Source organism: Scophthalmus maximus, chromosome 13 (genome assembly GCF_022379125.1).
Source record: "Scophthalmus maximus strain ysfricsl-2021 chromosome 13, ASM2237912v1, whole genome shotgun sequence".
Taxonomy (NCBI): domain Eukaryota; kingdom Metazoa; phylum Chordata; class Actinopteri; order Pleuronectiformes; family Scophthalmidae; genus Scophthalmus; species Scophthalmus maximus.
The window spans coordinates 5812501-5834484 of NC_061527.1; the positions used below are offsets into that span (position 1 = coordinate 5812501).

The 21984-nt window shown below is 46.6% G+C and overlaps 1 protein-coding gene across 4 annotated transcripts in view; it reads left to right on the top strand.

Moving 5' to 3' along the window:
• lrp8 (low density lipoprotein receptor-related protein 8, apolipoprotein e receptor) overlaps positions 1-21984 on the top strand; it is a 150385-nt gene that overhangs the window by 107030 nt on the left and 21371 nt on the right. For all 4 annotated transcript variants that reach the window (XM_035648150.2, XM_035648151.2, XM_047336906.1 and 1 more), the window contains exons 6-13: positions 1064-1186; positions 2812-2934; positions 5245-5364; positions 6819-6944; positions 15360-15531; positions 18344-18568; positions 19383-19501; positions 20846-20985. In XM_035648150.2, the coding sequence (XP_035504043.2) occupies positions 1064-1186; positions 2812-2934; positions 5245-5364; positions 6819-6944; positions 15360-15531; positions 18344-18568; positions 19383-19501; positions 20846-20985 (1148 nt within the window). The remainder of the gene's footprint in view (positions 1-1063; positions 1187-2811; positions 2935-5244; positions 5365-6818; positions 6945-15359; positions 15532-18343; positions 18569-19382; positions 19502-20845; positions 20986-21984) is intronic.

Below are 21984 nucleotides of genomic sequence, written 5' to 3' on the forward strand. Positions count from 1 at the left end.
GCGAGTAGGGGTGGGCAGGAGGTTAATGTAAATGAGGGACGGTCAAATTGTATCTCTCGGTGGCCCCCCCTCCTTTGCCCCGCCGCCACCGTTCCTGCAGATGGCAATCCATTATTATTACCATTCATCTTGGGGATTTATCATAATTAGCTGAGCTCAGATCCCAATCATTTGGCTGAAAGAATCAGCACATTTTGTGATGGCACAGGATTATGTCTTTCACACTTTGCTGAGTTTCGCATTAGCGCGAGGTGGTCTTCATTCATTCCTTTATTTATCTGAGCACTAGAAGTCTGAGTCAGCTTCCCCCGCGTGTCCGTGTTAATGTGAACACGTGCGCATACATGCATTTACTCTTTGGTCATTGTGTGAGTGTGTGTGTGTGTGTGTGTGTGTGTGACTGCTCACCTTACAGTTCAGGTGTAAATCTGTGGATGCGTGCTCCGTAGGTGTGAAACAGTGTGTGTGTGTGTGTGTGTGTGTGTGTGTGTACTGGCTGCGTTCCATGCCATATATCCTGATACAGCGATTGTGCGCCGCGCATTTTTGTCGCCTCCGCTGCAATTGATCACGTCTGCATCCGTTCCCCTGGCGGAGCTGGAGTCCAGCGCGCCACACATGAATAATTAAACAGCCGGTTAAAAAGACGAATGACTTAAAGAAACCTGCCCTCTGCCGTTAGAGCAAACAAACGTAAATTCCTGTACACACTTGCACATACAGTACACACACACACACACGCACGCACGCACGCACACACACTCGATAGGTCACTGGGTGATGACTTTCCTCAGACCCGCCTTGTTTCCTTTTCCATCTTGGCTTTTCATTTTTTGCCGCTATAGGAGTCGTGCATGACGGATTACTGTTGGATTCACAAACTGTTCTGTACACATGCACGTCTTCAGCGATACACTAGAGGAAGAGGAATGATGTGCTGAATGGGATTTGCAAATCTGCTGTTCTTGTGTTATGAGCCTCTACACACCCTAATTCCGATATGTGTGTGTGTGTGTGTGTGTGTGTGTGTGTGTGTGTGTGCGTGCTGTTTTGTTTCCCTCAGCCCTGCTCACATGTCGCCCCGATGAGTTCCAGTGTGGTGATGGCTCCTGTATCCACGGCACCAAACAGTGTAATCGAGTGCACGACTGTCCGGACTACAGCGACGAAGCCGGCTGCGTTAACAGTAAGTGCCAGACGAGGGACAATGAGGAGACGTCAACCGTGCAGGTGGTCAAATAAAAGCTTCTTGACTGTGTGCAGATCAGCGGCTTCATGAAATTTCCTACTCGCTTTACCCCCCCCCCCCCCCCACCCCCCCAAAAAGGCCAATTTTAACTTTAAGGATTTTCACGTAGCATATAGTGGAGAGTATCGCAGATGGTAACATTTGGCTGCACTTGTTGATTCTGCTCCACGAATAAAGACAAGAGGAACAGACAGCAGGATCGCGAGTCGTCGTGTTTAAAGAGTCTCAGTATGTTAAGATTCTAAATCTCCCTGATGCATGCAAAACATGTTTGCACGTTTTGTTTTGTTCGTTTTTGACGCAACCACACAGCATGTGGCGTACACAAGTCTAACAAGTGCCGTGTTGCACAGATCTACATCGGTGAATTTGCTGTATGTATTAATAGACAATGGATACAACCTCTGTTTCACGCTGAAAATATTTAGCCTAATACTTTAGATTTCATGCATTTGAAATGATTTCCAACAAATGAAACAAGAAAAAATTAGATGTACTTATAAAAAACAATTTGTTAAAAATGCTTAACAACCATACTATCACATTCTCACTTGTTTTATTCATCTTTGACTGACAAATATGCTTCATATTCAATGTCATATTTTCTGCTGAATCATAATGGATGAAATAAGCGCATGTTCATGCAATAAAATACAAGAAGACAATCTAATCTGAATATATTTTGGGAATTTTCCTCCTCTTCTACCATCTACGATTTTTTTCTCTTCATTGTTATTATTTTGTGCTCGGCTGTATAGTCATTACATTATATGATACTCAAGGTTCCGTGTTCTGCCGAACATGCCCATCACCCTGATTTTAAGGCGTATTGAGGCGCACAGAAAAGCAAGCGGTGAACTTTATCTTGAACCCAGTGCTCCGCGAAGTGCAGCTGTGGAAATGAAATTGGATTTATATTTTTTTTTTTCTGTACTCTTCACGGTTTTCCAAAAAAAGGACACGGCACAGTGCGTGTGTATGCACCTGAACATGTGATACAGAAATAGGAAAAAACAACAAGGGGAAAAAAAAGAGAAAAAAGCTGTTTGTGGCTGTTTCAGTCCCATTGGTTAGTGACATTCTGCACAGAGCAGTTGTTGCATTAGCTAAATGATCTGGTAAATTGATTTGCACATTTGTGGTGCAATTGTCCAAAAAATGGCAATTTGCAACCTTTTTTTTTTTTTTTTTAGATCTTGCCAATCACCACAACAGTATGTCTGAAAAGACTCAGTCCAGATGCACTGTTGCAATCCAGCCTCATGTTCACTAAACCACCAGCTTACCTCTAGGTTCCTTACCTCTGGCCTTCTTAAACTTCTCCGTTCATTGCCCTCCGTAAGACGCACCGATTCAAATAACATTTCATTTCATTACTCAACACATAACCTACCTATATTTAAGAGTTGCTATCAGTAATGCATTTATTTATCAAGCTCAACTTCCGCGCTGCACAAACTACATGACTCCTGGTGTATTTTGTAGCTGGGGGGGGGGGGGGAGTAGTTCAGCAAGTAAATAAAAATCGAATGTTTGACCTGGTGTCGTGTCTCCGCCCACAGCTACAAAGTGCGACGGGCCCAGGAAGTTCCGCTGCAGGAACGGCGAGTGCATCGACAGCGCCAAGGTGTGCGACAACGTGAAAGACTGCAAGGACTGGTCCGATGAACCCATCAAGGACTGCGGTGAGATGATTCCTCTCCCGTTTCTCTTCACACACACGCACACACGCACACGCACACACACACACACACACACACACACACACAGAAACACTCTCACACACCAGATACTCATTAGCTCTTTCGCCCCCTCGGGCTTACACGGATGTACATACATGTTAACACAATAGCACTGATGCGCATGTTAATTCCGGGGCATCATCCACCACTGCTGATGTGGGTGGTCTGATTTTTCTTCGCCAAATGAGCCTCATTTGATCGAGGCAGGGTTGAGCGAGGACATTTTCCGCACACGGCCTTGTCGTGATCAAAGAGCCGAGTCTGCCCCGTAGTGCAATCTTAGCCGGGGAGAAAAAAAAAAACCAGTGTCGGGACTACGTTGCCCACAAGGAGCCGGCGCAGATCACCCCCGCGCACCATGAATAATTAGCACTCAGCGATTGCTCAGTCACGGATTTTACATCACAAGCGACGCAATCGGGGCCGTAAACACGGCGAGGCGGTCGAGAGAAAACGCACCAGTTGATGAAGCCCATCGAGTGGAATGTGAGCCCGGTGTAATTGCGATTGAAGCAACTCGCGATGCATCGGTTGGCACATGGAAATATATATATATATATATATATATATATATATATATATATACATATATATATTACTGCTCTGTAGCCCTATCATACATGTTAAATAGGATTCTCTGTGTGTCTAAAGACAAACTTGCACCTTCTGGATAGTTTGAAACGATAGTTCAGAGCGATGCAGAATGGTTGAAAAAGCCAATGTATGAATGACAAGCCTGCACAGATTTGAAAATTCTGTTTATGGAGGCCTGAACCTCAACGACTCGATATTTCAAAGCCACCGGCGTCAGCCTCCCGCTTGTAACAGCCTCCGGTCTTTTTGACAAGGCTTTAGTGGAGATGTTGGAACCCGTCAGCGGGGATCTGCTCCCATTCATCCACAAGAGCATTACGGAGGCTGCGAGTAGCCATGTCAAGTGATGAAGCCTGGCACGAAGTCAGCGTCCCGCCCATCCGAAAGGTCCAGGAGCGCACCTGAACGTTTTTTTCCAGCCCTGGGGGTTTCGTTGAGGGGAAAAAAAGGATCGTCCCCAAACCGTGGACACAAAGTGGGAATAGTCTTACCAAAGATTTCTCTTGAAGAGGAACCCCACAGATCTTCACTTATCAATTTGTAAAGTAATCATGGGGAGGTACTACTTACCGGCGATGCAGAGGCCTATACCCAAAGCTTCTGTACTGTAGTTTCCCCTATTATGTATGAATCCACTGACGTTTTCATGTAATTATATTATTTTCCTCTGATATTATATTGATGCTGAGCTGATTGTTATTCTGATATGGCTATTCTATAGATTTAATTTCAGTGAAGTGTCATCTAATTTATTTGAGACTTCCATATTCCTCTCCCCGTCAGTCTCTCCACTTCTCCTTTTGCACTCTCTCCTCTCTCTCTCTCTCTTTGTCTTTCCCTCTATAGTCCCGCTGTCTCGCAGTGGTTACCTGAACCACTCGAGGCTTAAATCTTTAATGTAAACCGCTAATGAAGTGCCAGCTTTTGGTTGTTGTTGTTGTTCGGGCAGCGGTCCCCCTCCCCGCTCCCCCGGGAGGGGGTAGCTGAGAGCTAAAAGGATAAATGGAGGCGTGTAAACTGACACAAATGGGAAGGGGATGACCGAGAGATGAGTCCAGTCCGGTTCGGCTCCAAACAAAACGCCGGGGGAAATGGAGAGAGGGAGAGGGAGAGAGAGAGAGAGAGGGAGAGAGAGAGAGAGAGAGAGGGTGAGATGAGAGGATGGAGGCGAGAGCGTGCGCTTGTGCGACAATAGGCCGCCGCGGAGGAGCGGCACCGGGCGGCACGCGGCCGGCCTCCATGTTGGAGAGAGGATTGGTTCCAGGTGCGTTCGGCTTCAGTCTGTTCCCGTGGGCCAGCGCACTGCACGCAGGCAGCCCCACATAAATACCCTGAACACACACACACACACACGCACACACACACACACACACACACACACACACCCCTGTCTCTCTTTTTTTCCCCTAAGCTCATCTTCTTTTCTTTTTCAATCATAATTTGATGGGTACAGAGTGACCCGACCCGACGGGGCACAATCATCATCATTTCTTTTCTTCGTTTTTTTCCGTCTTTCTGTGCGACTCTTTCTTTGTGTCTCACGCATTGTTCCGCAGTTATTTCATCAAAAATTCAACTCCTCTTTCCTTGCCTCCATCCCTCCCGCTTCTTTGGCATACCCTTCCTGCGTCCTTCCTCTGCCTCTCCCTCTGCCTGCAGGCCTGAACGAGTGTGCCGACAACAACGGCGGCTGCTCGCACATATGCAGGGACCGGGGAATCGGCTACGAGTGTGACTGTCCCTCTGGCTACAAACTCCTGGACAAAAAGACTTGTGGAGGTAAAGAAGAGGGGAAAAAAGAAATGCAACAAAACAATTTTTTTTTGCCTTTACTTTGAAGGGAGATCTGGATTCCACGAGGCCACTCCCCTTACTGTTGGACATATTCTGGTTATGAGAACTCTCAGATATTATTTTTTTTGAGGACTTTCTCTACACGATTATTGGCAGACTAGTTTTCTTTTAAAAAAGGTATCAGAAGTAAGCTTGTTGTGGAAAAAGGCTTCCGCCAACAAGTGCAACTTTACTCTTGTTTATTGTGTCTAATATATTTTTTTTTAATACGCAGAAATAAAATATTACCAGTGAGACATTCTGAATTTAGCAGCAGTTTTAAACCGGAGCTATTTCTTGACCAACAACCTTTGACCGTGCAGCCTGAATGAAACATCCCATAACACTGTCTTCGTAGCAGAGTTGTCCAGTCCAGATTGTTGGATAAATCTGTAATAAATACAGTCGACCATTGCTCTCTGTTACTCCTTATCACTATGTATTAAAGTACGACACCATCTGTCATAGTCAGGTAATGATTTATATGTCCTAATGTTTGCTATAAGGCAACGGAAAGGATGTTGTTGACTGATATACAATGTCGTTGATGCCTTTCACCTCTGCTCATTGTGTAATTGGCAGCATCTACTATTGAAGACATATAGGTATTAATCAATAATTATCTCCACATTTCTACTTCTAAACCAGTTCAACAAGATACAAAGTATGAAGAAGACACGTGTGGAATGAAACTGACAGAGATTTGTTTTACTTTGGACAGAGCCAGGAAAGTAGCTTCATGTCTTGATGCGAAGATCATTAAAGCATTAAAGAAGAAAAAATACAGATCTCAGTGAGATGGAATTGGCGTTTAGTAAACCGGTTATTCAGTCGTTGGCAAAAGCTATTTCCAAAAAGCAATGTTGGACAGGTGTCTTAACGTTATTTAGTTCAAGGAACTCACGTGTTGATCTTAATGAACTAGCCAGTCTGGTGGCCGGGTGAAATAGTCTGTGGACAGATGATTTATTTATTCATATTAAGAACAGTCCAGTCCATCAAAACACAAGAAAATGTTCAGCCAGCAGATCCTCTCCATTAATGAGAAGCTGTATAGTATAGACATGTTATTTGTAATGTATTAAAAATGACCTCCAATGCAAATGACGATCTTAAAAAAAAACATTGTTTTTCAAGTTACAGCGTTCACATTTGTCTGAACAGGAACTCATCCTTTCTACTAAACCTCTTTCTGTGAGACGTTAATCCGAGAAACCCGATTTGACGAGTCAGACTTTCATTTGAAGTGAAGATCCCCTTGAGAATTTTTTTTTTTTTTCATTTATTAGACACAGAACACGCTCTGCTGTTTGTCAGTCTTAAGACGAAAAGCATTTGAAGTGTTTTTTTGTTCTTTTTTTTTATCTTTATTTCATATTGCCACACATTTCTGTGCACAGACATAGACGAGTGTGAGAATCCGGATGCCTGCAGTCAGATCTGCATCAACTACAAAGGGGATTATAAGTGCGAGTGCTACGAAGGCTACGAGATGGACCCTGCCTCCAAGACCTGCAAAGCAGTGGGTGAGCCATTTATCACACACACACACACACACACACACACACACACACACACACACACACACCCACACCCATGTGTACAGGTAAAGACACGCACTGTCAGAGATGGATGCTCTCACCAAAATCGCAGTGATCACACTACTTACTCTCCCATCCCAGCACCCCTAAACACACATCCCACACACATCCTCAGGCTGCGGGACTCTGTGGAAGGGGCTCGCTCTGTATGCGGACCCTGCACAGCAATCTGCGCGAGGATAAATATTTGCCATCTTTTTTTCTGCTCTCCTCACTAATGAGAAGTTTGCGGCCAGCTGCCTCCCGCTCTCCCCGGAGTGTCATGGGAAAGGATGTTGTGTGGGAAAGAAGGGGGGGGGGGGGGGGCCCGCTCACTATAGTAACACAGGCAGGGTCTGCGCCTCTCGTCGTTGGCCTGGGTACACACTCCGGGACGCTGACATGAATGAAAGTAAAATCTGGGCCTTAAAGAAATGTCTGCTTAAGTCCTGAGGTGAAACGAGCTGCCAAATGAGAAAATGTAAATGTGATATGTAAATGCACCTAAGACAGCCTTTTGGAAAAGTTCACACACACACACACACACACACACACACACACACACTCGGTGTGTTACAGCTGGCTCGAGCGATAACGACGCCGTCTGTCAACAGCCATTCAAACACCCAGATGCAGATAGCGTCTCCTGCCGCCGCTGACAAATAAAAGTCTCCGGTGTGTGTGTGTGTGTGTGTGTGCGCGCGCGCCCGATTAAAGTGCACACGTACTGTACGTTTTCACGTCAAACGGTGCCAAAAAATAAAGAAAGAATCCCGCACGGTGCTGATCACTTTGTGCCCACTTCACTCCTCAGACCCTTCATTTGGCAAAACCCACGTCAAAGTAAGAAGTGCCGCTGGCCTGCGGGGGACTCTCAATACTGTTTATAAAGTTCAGACAGTGAAAGTGGGAACCTTGTGGGGATTTTTGAAAATGTAAGCGGTGCATTATCGGTGTTTCATCTGCCAAGGTTCCCAACGGGCCATTGAGATTCTTCATAGCTCGTGAATTTGGGTTTGAAAAAAAAATAAAATAAGGTTGTGACAGTTTTTGAAAATAGACATGAAAGAACGTGGTTCATTGAAAGTTTTTTGAATTCATACAATTAGTGCTGCGGAATCATCGCGCGCCGCCTCGACGATTATCAAACTTTAAAAGCTTTAAAACCGCGATGATTACATCAGTACTTTCTGAGCGGAACCGACGAGAGGGAGAGACGAGTCGAGCCGCTCGACACGCCAGACCTTCTAGAAGTGGCAGGACCGCAAAACGAGGCGCCGCGCGAGCTGCGGCCGACAGGCCGGCCGAGCCGGAGGAGAGGCCGGTCGGTATGCGGCGAGAAAGCGCGATTCTGTACGACTCGTTTTTTGCCAAGACCTATCACGGCGTGTACAGACAAAGAGAAGGGCCCGGGGAGAAATCGTTTTTCCATCGCCGCAAAGCATTATGGAGCCGTCGTCGCAATGCTCTTAGTAATATCCTGTAGCGTGATGGCATTGGAGAGAAGAAGACAAAGAGACTCTCCTCCAGTGCGTGACGCAACCGGAGTTGCAAATCTGTCTGGATTTCAAAACTGGTGAAGCACGTCCGGTTGTTGTCTGTGAGTTTCTGTGAAGCCTGCTGTACTCGTGATTATCAAGAAAATGTTTTAACGTTGCAACAACAGAGTCTCACACTGTGCTGTGTGCTGGGTGGTCGATTTTGAGGGGGAATTGGGCCTGGAGGGTCTTGAATCTGACTAGAGCTGCAACAGTCGATGGATAAGTAATCAGTTACTAAATGAATCGCCTATTTTGATAATCGATTGATCCGTTCAAGAAGTTTCCCTGGAGAAAAATTCTCTGATTTCAGCTTCTTCAGTGTGAAATTCTTTCATGGTTTCTTGGCTCCTCTGTTGACGGTCAACTGAATATCTTTGGTGTGTGGACAAAACAAAACCTCATCTTGGGGTTTTTGGGGAAACACGACCGACATATTTCGCAATTTTATGCCATTCTGTGGACCAGACGACTAGTCGCTTGATCCAGAAAATAATCGACAGATGAACCGATTATGAAACCAACCGTCAGCTGCAGCCCTGAACCTCTACACGAGGAAGTTCTACTGCAGACGCAGTCTCTCGACTGTGGCTGCGTTGACGCCTCGCAGCTTCACCTCTGCTCACAATGAGCACGGACAACCTTCAACTGATGGATTTACACAGCAAATTAACTTTTCTGCGGCAAAAGAGAGAGAGAGAGAGAGAGAGAGAGAAGTCAGAGGAGAGTTTTGTAGTGATTACTGCCATCGGTCTTGGGTTGAGTCATTACAGGGAGATCTGGTCTGGTAATGAGAGAGAGAGAGAGAGAGAGAGAGAGCAGGCCCTCGCTCTTAAGATAAGTGGCATGGAAAGCCACCGCCGATGGCTCCGCGTGTCTCCGTGTGAATCTCCACCACTGTTGGGCAGAGCCAACAGTCCTCGCGAGGGGCCGAGGCTTTTATTGGAGGGCAAGCAGAGGAGGGGGAAAAAAGACTGATGGGTGGATGCGTTGGATGAACATCTCTCTGCTCATCCAAGTAGTGTCGAAGGGCTCCAGCAATCCGCACTGCACGTTATTGCGGAAATAGCGACGGGACGGTTGTTTGCGATGAGGTTTATTTATTCAACTCAAGACGGGAGCGCAGACACAGAGAGAGGCCTGCTTCTCGAAGCTGCCGTGATGTGGGCTTAACCACACGCACACGCACGTCGTAGACCCAATCACACACACGCACACACGCACGTCGTAGACCCAATCACACACACGCACGGCCCCAAGGACAGCGGCACACATGTACACTTTAAGAGCACAAAAATGCACACGTAGATATTCATAAGCAGATAACGATTCCTCCGTGACTGAGGGGCCATTAGGAAAGTTGCATCCTGTGATGAGATCGGACGCGTCAGGTCATAGAAATGAATAAAGTTGTTTTTATTTGCGCTTCTATCTCATAGGCTTATGACAAAATACTGTATACTGTATATACCCTTGCTGCACTACACTCCCTACTTAACTGTATATATCTGTTTATACTGTTCCGTTACAAGTACATGATTTAGTGATTTTTGCACTTCTGGTTAGACACGAACTGCATTTCGTCGTCTTTGTACGTGTACGCTGCACAATGACTATAAAGTTGAATATAATGTAATCTAAAAAAAAAAAAAAATACAATGTCATCAAATTAGCATATATAGACTTTTTTCTTGTGTTCCCCAGTATTAGTACAAGATGCTTGTGAGCAGAGTTAGTTAAAGCTAGAAGTTCTCCATTGTGCATTCCGTCCTAATCCTACCACATTGTTCCCTGCTCTGTAGATTCGTTTCAATGTAATAATGAAACTGCTCCACTGGCAGTTATGATTAAAAGTCTCTTCATAAATGGGTTCTCTCTTCTAAACTGGTACTTTTTGTGTGGTTTTGTGTCGGTGCACTGCAGCATCCCTTACGTTTCCCTGAAAAAGAAGCCTCGCTCTGCACTAATTGCCTCTGTCGTTGTTTTCTATGTTTACTCCTCTATGAGCCTGGTGCCACGCGCTGAGTCGTCAACTTGAGCTACTGAGTGTTCACTTCCAAGAGAATGTGGGAGTTTGCTGTACGTGTGAGACGGTGGGAGACGGAGAGGAGAGACCGACGGCTTTCGTGTTGGTTTGTCTGAAGCATTTCCTCCAGAGTTCAGTCGTCACCTGTGCGTACAGTAAACCAGAGGGTGGGAAAAGGGCAAAGACCAAGATGGAGTGAGAGACGGATGAAACAATGAAAGCGCACACGGACAATGTCGCCTATCCCCCCGATTCCTCAGAGTAGAGCGTCAACATGCTTTTGTGTTGTTGTTTAATGTCGTGGCTGATCAGTTGGACAACGGTCTCGTTGCTGGAGAGAAATCTTGTAAATCCACATGATGCTGACTGAAATAAGATAACTCCAATGCAGTCTCATGAATCAAAATGCAGGTCCGCTCACAATGAAATCATGATTTCCCGCCGGTTTTTTAAATTAATATTTTTATTTTTCTAAAATATTTTTTGAAAACTACATGCAGACCATTCAACTGCTCTTTCACACTTCACAGGCCGGAGCGAGGGTGAGGACGAGAAACAACAGATAACATGAGCACACCATGCAAACTGGTTGGTTAAAAAAAAAAAAAAAACAGGTCACGCTGTCACAACAACGCAGAGGAAATGTACAAAACCGCCCTCGGACCAGAGTCCCTTTGTGTCCGTGCTACCTTCTCCTGTGCCGTGCTCTCTCTCGTCCTGCGCGGCAGCTCAACCGCGGTGCCAAGGGCAGTTTGTGCCACACTCGACAGTTTGAGGACACGCTTTTCGAAGTGGGTTTGCGGCGGTGGTCACCCCCCCCCCCCCGTCCAAATCGGCCTGGCCCGGTCTTTGACTGTTTAAAGCATGAAATATAAAAACCATCGTCCGATCCTGTGGTCACACCTTATTTGGTCGACTTCATTTCAACTCATCGCCCCCAAAATCTTGGAATTGAAAACGGAATAATGATCATTGTAATGATAATAAACTTCATTCATACAGTGTAGCACTTCATTGCATAAAATGCAGCTAGTTAAGTAACGTTAACAATGTCACACAATAAAAATCTTTTATGGTAAAAAAAACAAAACAATACTATACTGTAAAATAAAAGACATGGTTGAATCTATCAAAAACAAGACCATGAAAAATAAGTTTTGAGCAGACAGAGAATGCATGTCTAATATGAAGTGGTAATAATTACATAAAGTATAATTACAGTAACCATTAAACCTCATTATTAAAAGCAGAAACTCTTAATTCTTTTTGACTACCACAGTCTGGTTGAAGTCAAAGTTCAGTCAGGATACTGTTTCGAAGCCATGTTTGTTCTTATGTCGGCAGATAGTGACACCTGTTGTCATTGTGTGTCAGTTTTGGGAAGATGCTATGAACTTTCAAGATTTCAGGACCTCCCAAATTAAATGAAGTTACCGATCATTCATTTTATCTGCGAAGAGCGTAGTCATTTTTCAGCCACTTACATGGAAGAAAACCATATTCTCCCGATACACTGGAGTAGAATTTGAAAACGGGTTACTTGACCACAGGACAACAGAAGGGTTCACGAACCTCTAGTTCTGTCTGTCTGTAGGATCATTGGTAACATCAATCCAGATTACAAGTTTGCACTTGCTGTGTGTTCTTATCCTCTGTATCCTGCCTTCTGTTCTTTCAGTGACCAATCAACCTTTATTGTGGTCACGACCCCAGGAAGTTACAGATTTATACTATTATTGGAAAAAAGGAAATGCTCAAAGTTTCTCCTGGAGACTCTGGCGTTCCGCCGGCGAAACGATGAAGTGTTATATAACTTGTATTAGTCGTGAGGAATGCAAGTGAGTAGGATGAGTCTTTTATTTATTTTTCTGGGGGACACGAGCGGCTCACTCCCGTCCCCCCCTGCCGCAGCATCTGCTCATTATCATATATCATCTGTATGACTTAACGAGCATAGCTGACCGGGACGTGTGTCATAACACCGTTATAATAACCTCACCGAGTGTGGGCACATTGACACTGGCTGCGACCAGACATCCCCATCAGCATTTCACACTTATAATTCTGACCTTTTCTGCCTCGTCTTCATGTTGATCTCCCCCCCCCCCCCCCCCCCCCCCCCCCCTTTTTACTTTGCATATCTCCTCCTAATAAAACATCTGCCTTTGTGCAAGTCGTCCCAGTGCCCCTCTCCGGTGCCTGACGGCCATTTCCCCAGCCCGTGTTTTATCTTCTCGCCACATTATCTTAATTAGCCGGCGGTGCAGAGCGGCCCCCCCGAACGGGCAGCGCTGCGTTAAGAGGTATCCAGGGGGGGACGCCGGCCTCGTTAAGAAAGCTGACTGTTGCTCCGCCGGGATCTATTGAGGAGAGAGATGTGGCACGTTTTTGATGACGTCTCTAGTGCCGCGCACGGCCCGAAGGAAACAGCCACTCGGCTCTTCTTTTGTTTTCGCCTCGAGGAGAGGAGGACACATTGCGGTGGACAACGGCGATGGGGAGTGATGAAAGAGGAGCTGGATCGGCCTCTGCCCTGATTTTAGTTACTTCGAACATGTTCTGACTTTCGGTCGTTCTCTCTTTCCTCTTCTTTCCTCCACCAAACATGACCTGCATTCCCCTGCGGTCGCTTGATCTGTTGATCTTTTTGTTTTTTTTCGTATTTCCTTCTCTCTTAAGTTCACCCTCTGACTCGTCATTCCTCTATCTCTCTCTCTTATTCTCTCTCTCTCTCTCAGCAGGTAGGAAAAGATGGTTACAAACCCAGTAGTCGGAGGAAAATGATTGGATCCAACAGCGGTAGAAATGTAATATTTTTCTCCCTGTGCAGTTGCCCATAGTAAACCAGGGCTGAGCAAACCTATTAAGGCATGGGTCGTGTGTGTGTGTGTGTGTGTGTGTGTGTGTGTGTGTGTGTGTGTGTGTGTGTGTGTGTGTGTGTGTGTGTGTGTGTGTGTGTGTGTGTGTGTGTGTGTGTGTGTGTGTGTGTGTGTGTGTGTGTGTGTGTGTGTGTGTGTGTGTGTGTGTGTGTGTGTGAACTGAACAGTGGGGAGTGAAGAGTGACATTTGATAAGAAAGAGACTGAAAATGAAGGAAGGGAGTTAGAAAAGGAGACGGTTGGGAATCATCGAGAGTGAGATACGAAAGACAAAGAGGATGATTCAATTACAGGCCAATATATTTCGGAAAATGAAACGAATTCAGCGGACGCTTAACCAATCACAGGCGGTATTGGTGGATAGACCGTCTGATATGCACCAATATCAAATAAAAGATTTCCCTGTTGCATCTTTCATTTGGTATTTGTAGTCACTGGGCAGGTGAGAAAGGAACACTAAAAGACAAATGGACCAACAGCCTACCATTTCCCTGTGTGTCTAACGCGGCCGGGGGAGCAGGGGGATGAGGCCCGGAGACAGAGGGGATCAGATCACGACGGGCGCTAAAGACCAAGATGACCCTGTCGGCTGCGCGAGGATTATTTAAAAAGCCCGAAGTCATGCTCACCTTCAGCCGGCTGGGAAATGTGCCCCCAGGTAGCTGATGCGCCAGCGAACATCACGCACTGTGCCCCGAAAATACACTCGTGCACCGGCGGCTCCCCGAGAATAGAACCGTGTGTGTCTTTCTAGCTGCACTCACACACACGCATGCGGTGCTTTTAACCTTTCTTTGCTTTTAGTATTGACCACTACACAGAACTGCACGTGCTACTTTGCTGCAGTGTGTAATAATAATGAGAATAAATGAGTATAAATCCCTTTTAAAGGGGTTTATTTGGATGATTTATTTATGCTCACATAAATAAATCATGCGAATCAACAGGACCCATGGTGCTGTCTCTCAACAGACGCAGTACAACTGATGTCGTGGGGATTGAAGACCTTGAGCACACTGGTGGATTTGCAGCCTTAAACAAAACATGTAACCAAACTAGAGTCGTGACAGTTGACCGATTAGTAATCGGCTACTAAATAAATCCGCAACTGTATTGAAAAGTCCAAATTCGCTAAATTTCAGCTTCTTAAGTGTGAATATTTCCTGGTTTCTTTGCCTGTGACCGTAAACTGAATAACTCTGGGTGTGTGGACAAAACCAAACATCATCTTGGGGTTTGGGGGAACACCATCGTCATTTAAAAAAACCAAAAAACATTTCATGACCAAACAAGCAGGAAAATAACCGACAGATTAATCGATAGTTAAAACAATCCCTGGTCGCAGCCCTAAGCCAAACAAAAAATGGGCGTCCAACTCTCTGCGTATAGTCAGTTGAACGGTTAAAATGTACTGGATGTTAGATACAAGGGTGTTTTTTTCCAGACAAACATTTGTGCTCAAACTGTGCCGCCACCGGCAAACCTGTCACGAAATGCTGTTAGGACGTCTTTCTCGGCTGTGCGCCGCACGTGCACGGGCGCAGATGTGCAGGTGCACCGTTCAGATGCAGGTTTTTTTTTATGTGCGTGGTACAATTTGTCATCAGCAAATGTTTCCTTGTCCCATGTGCCCCGTTACAGTTATGATTGACAGTATTGAGAATGACCCGTGTCCAGCAGAGAGTGGGTTGAAAATGATGAACGTCCCCTGCTGGGGTCACAATAGTTAGGTTGATGGTCGTCGGGGGGGTGGGGGGGGTGGGGGGGGGTCTCCGCCTTCCCGCTGAGCTCTGCGGCCTCCCCGTCCAATCTCGCTCGACGTCGAGCAGTGAATATATGGCCCAAAATGTGTCTCGCTCTCCAGCGAAGTCCGACCGTACGCTATTGTGACATTTATGTCTCTCCCCCTCTCCATCAAGGAAAGAGTCCGTGCCTGATGTTCACCAACCGCCACGAGATCCGCCGCATTGACCTGCTGAAGAGCGAATACACGCAGGTGGTCCCCACGCTGAAAAACGCCGTGGCCCTGGACGTGGACGTCTCCACCAACAAGATGTTCTGGTGTGATTTGTATCATCGTAAGATATACAGGTAATACACGGTGCACAGAGTCGCTCGCGCTCGGCGTTCGGCACGAATGATTTGTGCGGCCTATAAAAAAAAACCATGAATGGCAGTGAGTGCACAGTACTCAGGACTTTAGATAACACTCTCTTTCTCGTCCTTCTGTCACCCTCTTGCTCCTGTATCCATCCGTCTCGTCTGCTTCGCGTGACAGACACGCACACACGGCGGCTGTGTGTGTGTGTGTGTGTGTGTGTGTGTGTGTGTGTGTGTGTGTGTGTGTGTGTGTGTGTGTGTGTGTGTGTGTGTGTGTGTGTGTGTGTGTGTGTGTGTGTGTGTGTGTGTCTGTGTGTCTGTCTGTCTGTCTGTCTGTCTGTCTGTCTGTCTGTCTGTCTGTCTGTCTGTCTGTGTGTCTGTGTGTGTGTGTGTGTGTGTGTGTGTGTGTGTGTGTGTGTGTGTGTGTGTGTGTGTGTGTCACACCTGAAGGGCCCTGCCACCAGTCTGAGGTTGGAGCTGTTTGTCCTTCGCAAACACACACAGACTCACACACGGTGTGCGCGTGTTGATGTGAGCGTACCCGTCGCCCTGATGGCTGGCAGGTAGCGGGAGGGGTCTTCTATCATCTCGGCCGATGCCATGTGCTCTATATTTAATTTCACCGCTTCAATAATCACCACCATTACTCATCCGCACGTGCACACATTGAAACACATGCACACACACTCGGGACCTCGTGACAGCGAACGGACAGATGGACTAATATGTCACGACTAACTGCAGTGTCAACGCAGCAAATAGACACACAAACGCACACTGTCCAACTGTACGGTGTAATGGTTGTCCTTAGTTGTTAGCCCACAGGGCGGCGCGGCGGCGCGGTGGATGGCACCACCACGCGACCGCTCGTTTCATCTCCACCTCAGAGATCCTTGTCTCTACGACGTGACAAAAAGTTCAGGGCTGCAACCAAGCATTATTCTCATCATCGATTAACCTGTCGACCATTTTCTCGATTAATCGATTAGTTGATATGCAAGATGATGTTTTCTTTCATCCACACACCAAAGATATTTGGTTTACCGTCGCAGAGGAGCAAAGAAACCAGAAAACATTCACATTCAAGGAGCTGGAATCAGAGAATACTTGTGATAACAACAACTTGAACCTATTACTCGAATACCAAAATAGTTGACGGTTCTTTTTTTTTTTTTACTTTTCCGTCTTTACTACTCGGCTTCTCGCATTGTTTCAAGAATGTTCCTATTGTTTTTAGTTGTTTTGAATTTAAGTTTTATCTTAACGCTTGAGACGGGATCGATCACACCTGCTGCTCAGGCCCCTCGCCTCCCAGAGAGGTAGTTTTCCTTCTGCTTCAGTTTCGTTTCATCACAAAGGACAAAAAGCGGTGTACTTGAAGCGATTCTACGTCGTTGGCCCCCTCGCCGCGAGGGGGTGGGTTTCTTTCCCCCCGGCCAATTCAGAGTGATTTGCGCGATACGGGTCGATGACTTGTTAACTTCTCCCTGCGATGGAGTCGTCTCTTTGCAAACAATAATACAGCCAGTTAAAGATGCAATCTGCTCGGCGGTATTGGACTCATCTGTCTCCGTCGCGCTCCCCGCCGCAGCCTGCCCTCTGTTCATCCCCTCAACCTGCTCAATCCCGGACTGTGTGAACGTTTTTAACGAGTGAAAACTTCACAGTGAATGATACACCGTGGCAAAGTCAAATGTCGCGTCGATTGACGGTGATTTGTGCGCGACATATCGGCGGGAAAAACGTACTTCGGGATGTGTAAGAGTTTCATAAAATGGAAGTTGATGAGAGCAACAAAAATCTGTCGTATTGCTCCAGTGGGGATTATGATTGTCATCCCAGACTTGTGTGCGATCTACAGTTTCTCAAATAGAGCGCTGGTGCACAAGCAACAGGATGGGATTTCATCCTCGTCCGCTTTGCTCCCTCTTTTTTAATTGGCCCCCCCCTCGCTGAGAGACAGGTGTTGGATCCGTGTTAATAAAACCGCGGGACACGAGAGCGCGACCTTGAATTATCCATCACGAGGCAGCGGCAGGGTCACTTCTTAGAACCATTTATGAAGACGTCCGCTGTGGAGAACGGCGATTAGCAACGCGATCTGCTTCCAAGTCTCTGCCTCATCCGTCTCCACCTCATCCCTCACTCCGACTGCCCCACCTGCCGCCCCTTTGTGTTCGCCGCTCCTCCTCCCATCCATACTTCTCTCTGTCCGCTGTGCGAAAACATATGATGACAGGGTGCGTTGTCTTGTACGGTCTTGCTTTATGTAGTGAAGACAATAGTGTTCTACGTCTGAAAAATGTGTCGCCAGCGAAAGGGTGGGAAGGCGCAAAGCAAACACATGGGCCGCGAGAATGGACAGAAAAAAATCAGTAGGGAAGCGAGAGGGGATATGAAAGAAATTGAAAAACAGCACAAAAGACGGACAGACGCAGGTTGGTTGTTTTGTGAGCTGCTGATGGATTCAGACAGTCTCATTCTCCCTGTGAGGTGCGGTGTCGCGGGAGGGCTGCGGTTGTTATGGGGGGGGGGTGTCAGGTTTGGGTGCCCCTGACACAGTAGAGAGTAAAGAATACCTGTTGCCCACCGTGTTCAACTCCGTATCTTAGGCACATGATACATTTTTCTTGTCAAGAAAACCGGAATAGACGGCATCAAATGTAGTGAGGACAACTTTTGTGATGGATTTGTTTCTCTCCCCCCCCCCCCCCACCCCCCCGCCTGCTCCCAAAACTTGTTGGATTTTCCCACCGTTTCCACAACACCGCCTCTCACGCGCCTCTCCTCCTCCGTCCACCAGCGCTTACATCAACAAGGCCAGTGACTCGTCGCAGCAGGTGACGCTCGTCGACTCGCTCCACTCGCCCGAGGGCCTCGCAGTCGACTGGGTGCACAAGAACATCTACTGGACCGACTCGGGCAACAAGAGCATCTCCGTCGCCACGGCCGACGGCCGGAAGAGGAAAGTGCTGGTCGCCACTGAGCTGAGTGAGCCGCGGGCCATCGCGGTGGATCCGCACCAAGGGTGAGTGGGCGAGAGCCTGAGGGATGGAGGGATTTGCGTAAGTTGCTTGGAAGCTGAGCGATAGCGCAGCAATGGGTGGCGGGCCGGGAGAACAAGCCTGTGGGCATCATTGTCACAGTCCGAATGGAGTTTTACCAGCAAGGACCACGTCACAACATAAATCTCTTTACGATATATTGTCTAAGAAATTGTTTGCGATAATATTGTCATTTTTTGATACCGACTCATGTGAGCTTGCTCGTTGTGTGTGCGAGTCCTACAGGATTTGTGTGTCGCTGCTGAGAGAAATTGTGATGCAAAGTGTAGACTCTGTGTTTAGACTTAGAATTTGAAGACACGGGGCCTTCGGAAAAATACTAAGAAATACATATTTGCTCACATTTTACGGAGCAGTGATTTGTGAATCATACGACGAGAACAGATGAGAGGATTGAAGCTGCGAGACTTGCTGGACTGACATTTATTCTTACGTCAACACAGTGACTGTTATTGAGGTCAATAAGAAATGTTGACGTCATATTTATGTATCGTACGACAAGTCGATAACGTAATTATCGTGACAGGCCTAGGTGTGTTGGATGTCGAGGGACGATTAATGAATGTTCAGGGAAGGGGTTGAGGAGACGGTTGGTCTAGGAGGATGCACTTTGGTGTCTCGATCTCCTCTGAAGACGAATTTGAAATACATATAAAAGAATCCAGGCCTTTTTCACAGGTTTCTCGTGGAAAGCGGGAAATTAAGAGGGGGACCGACAGAGATGTTGTGTGACTTAGTGCAGCCAGTGTCTTAACGCGTCCGCATGTCTTCCCACAGGTTCATGTACTGGTCGGACTGGGGCGGTCAGGCCAAAATCGAGAAGGCCGGGACGAACGGAGTGGACCGACAAGTCCTGGTGTCGGAGCACATCGAGTGGCCCAACGGCATCACGCTGGGTAAGGGGGGGAACAAAACGAAAGGCTGCGTGAACTATACAATGATGTACAGCGTTAGGAAAAGCAGTCGGCTCTGAGAGCACTTTCATAAAAAAAAAAAACTCAAGTGGAGAGAGAGAGGGAGAAAAAATAGAGCCCAGAGAAGGACGGAGAGAAACAAAGAGAGACGAGCGGCGAGAGTTGAGAGAGGAAAGCCGCCGAGGGTTGTTGCAACCCCTGAGTAGTTCTTATTGTTATAGCTCAGTTTGTGTCTGGCTCTCATCAATCAAGCCCGGCGGAACGCGCGGGGCCTCCCGAATTAATAAGCCAGGCGCCGTGCGCCATCGATACCTCCCATCATCCCATTCAACTCCCTCGGCGGCCGCGGCCAATCTTTCTCTCGGCCGCCCTCGCCTGTGGAGGGAGAGAGAGAGAGAGGCACGCGGTCGCCGCGCTCTGCGGAATTGAGGTGCCACTGCATCTGTATGAAAACAAATTATTTTGATTTTTTTCCCTCTGGGAGCGAGGCGGCGGAGAGAGCCGGGCAAAGAGTTGCACCACGATGCTCGTGGGAGGGGGTGTTGAATTATTTTCCCATGGACATTGATTTCCAGAAGAAAAAAAACGGCGACCGAGAACAGAGCAGATGATTGTCTTGAGTCCGGAGGGGCCAAGTTATGAATGAAAATTGCTCTCGGTTTCTATTCGGCCTCGTGTTGGAGCAGGGCCTTTTTTTTTTCAGGTTGCTCGCTTTGTTACGTGGGAGTCAGTGTTCTCATTCCCTTCTGGTGAGACACTGTTGCCGACTGGTGGAGCTTCTTCACCTCTGCTGGTGGTTAAAATGGCAGAAACAAAGTCGTAGACCGTGTGTAAAATATGCAGGCGGATGTGATTATCGATCTTGGAGATCAAATAAAACGTCCACGCCAATGATCCTTGGAGCTTATGAAAGCAAAGTTCACATTGGGATTCTGTCCTTTGCTGTCGAATACAATGAAATCGTCTTTTTTTTTTTTATATATATATATATACCCACCACACCACTCTTTAGAGGCAAAGGCACTCGAGTGCCGAATGGAAACAGTATTGGAAGACTGCAAAAAAAAGTCCAGCAGGACTAATCAAGTTGCTCAAGGGCACGTGTGTATATATATATATATATATATATTTTCCCCCCCGCAAAGTAGTCAAGCGGCAATATTACAATCACATCTGTGTTTTCTCAGCGCAGGCTCTCAGCTGTCAGGTCAAAGAAGATTGATGGTGCAGCCGCTGGGCCACCGCATTCATACACCTCTCACCCCGAGGCCTTTTTCACTTCGACTGACCTCTCTCTCTCTCTCTCTCTCTCTCTCTCATTTTCAGACTTGTCCAATCGGCGTCTGTACTGGGTGGACTCCAAGCTGCACCTGCTGTCCAGCGTGGACCTGAACGGAGACAACCGCAAAGTGCTGCTGTCGTCCCATCACCACCTGGGACACCCGTTTGCCCTCTCTGTGTTCGAGGTACGCGAGAGGATGAGATTTAAAATACAGCCGCTGTTTTCAGTGCAACAAGTGATGTGGTGCCGGTGAAAAAAGCTTTGGTCTGTCAAACTGCTGGTAACTCGTTCACACGGGCAGTTGCAATACACCTTCTCTTTTTTTTTATCACCCCATAAACTACAAAAAGCGAGTTATTTCTTAGTTCATTTTCCAAAGCATTGACGTTTTTCATTTTCTACCTTCTGGGCAGTCATTGCGTTCATGTCATACAAATGTCATGTTGTGTTACACAATACACAGAAACTCTTGCATCCGATTGGTAATACATGATTCATAATTCCCAATCATCATGTGGTGAGAGCAGTTTAAATCAGAGATTGTTTTGAAAACGGATTTTTTGCTCTTTCCTGTTGGGATTGAACACTGGACTGTTAAAAATCATCAAAATATGCTTTATGAGTGCACGTAAGGGTTGGGGGGCTAGTGTTAAATCAAGAAACATATAAAAATATATAAAAAACAATAAATAAATAAATAATACAAACTGTTTTCGCGAGAGGGTCAAATTCATTTCAGTCCAGCTTGCGTGAAACTTCTCAAATGAAGCTGAGCTCAGTAACTTAAAAATAAAAAGGAGTCGATAACAACAACCTTGAAGATGAAATATAGATATATTTATTTATTTTTCCCGTCCTGGAACCTGGCATGGAGTTTTTCTGCAAACACTTGGCAGTGCTGGTGTGAGGACAAGGAAAAGACGAGGTTGATGCTAAATTTATGCTTTTTAGACGTGAGTTTTTGCTGTTGTGTTTATATTTGACGGTAGGATTGTCTACGCGTTCTCGATGAATACTATATGACTTTATGGGCCACCTGTAGCGTTCCTCGTTCCTGTATGAAGCACACACTGGTATCGACAGGACGTCCTTGCAGCGAGCGGTGGGGGGAGCTTAAAGACGCCGGTGGACGAGCATCGATTGACTCTGAAGAAATAAGAGATGGGGATGTTTCTAAAGGTAC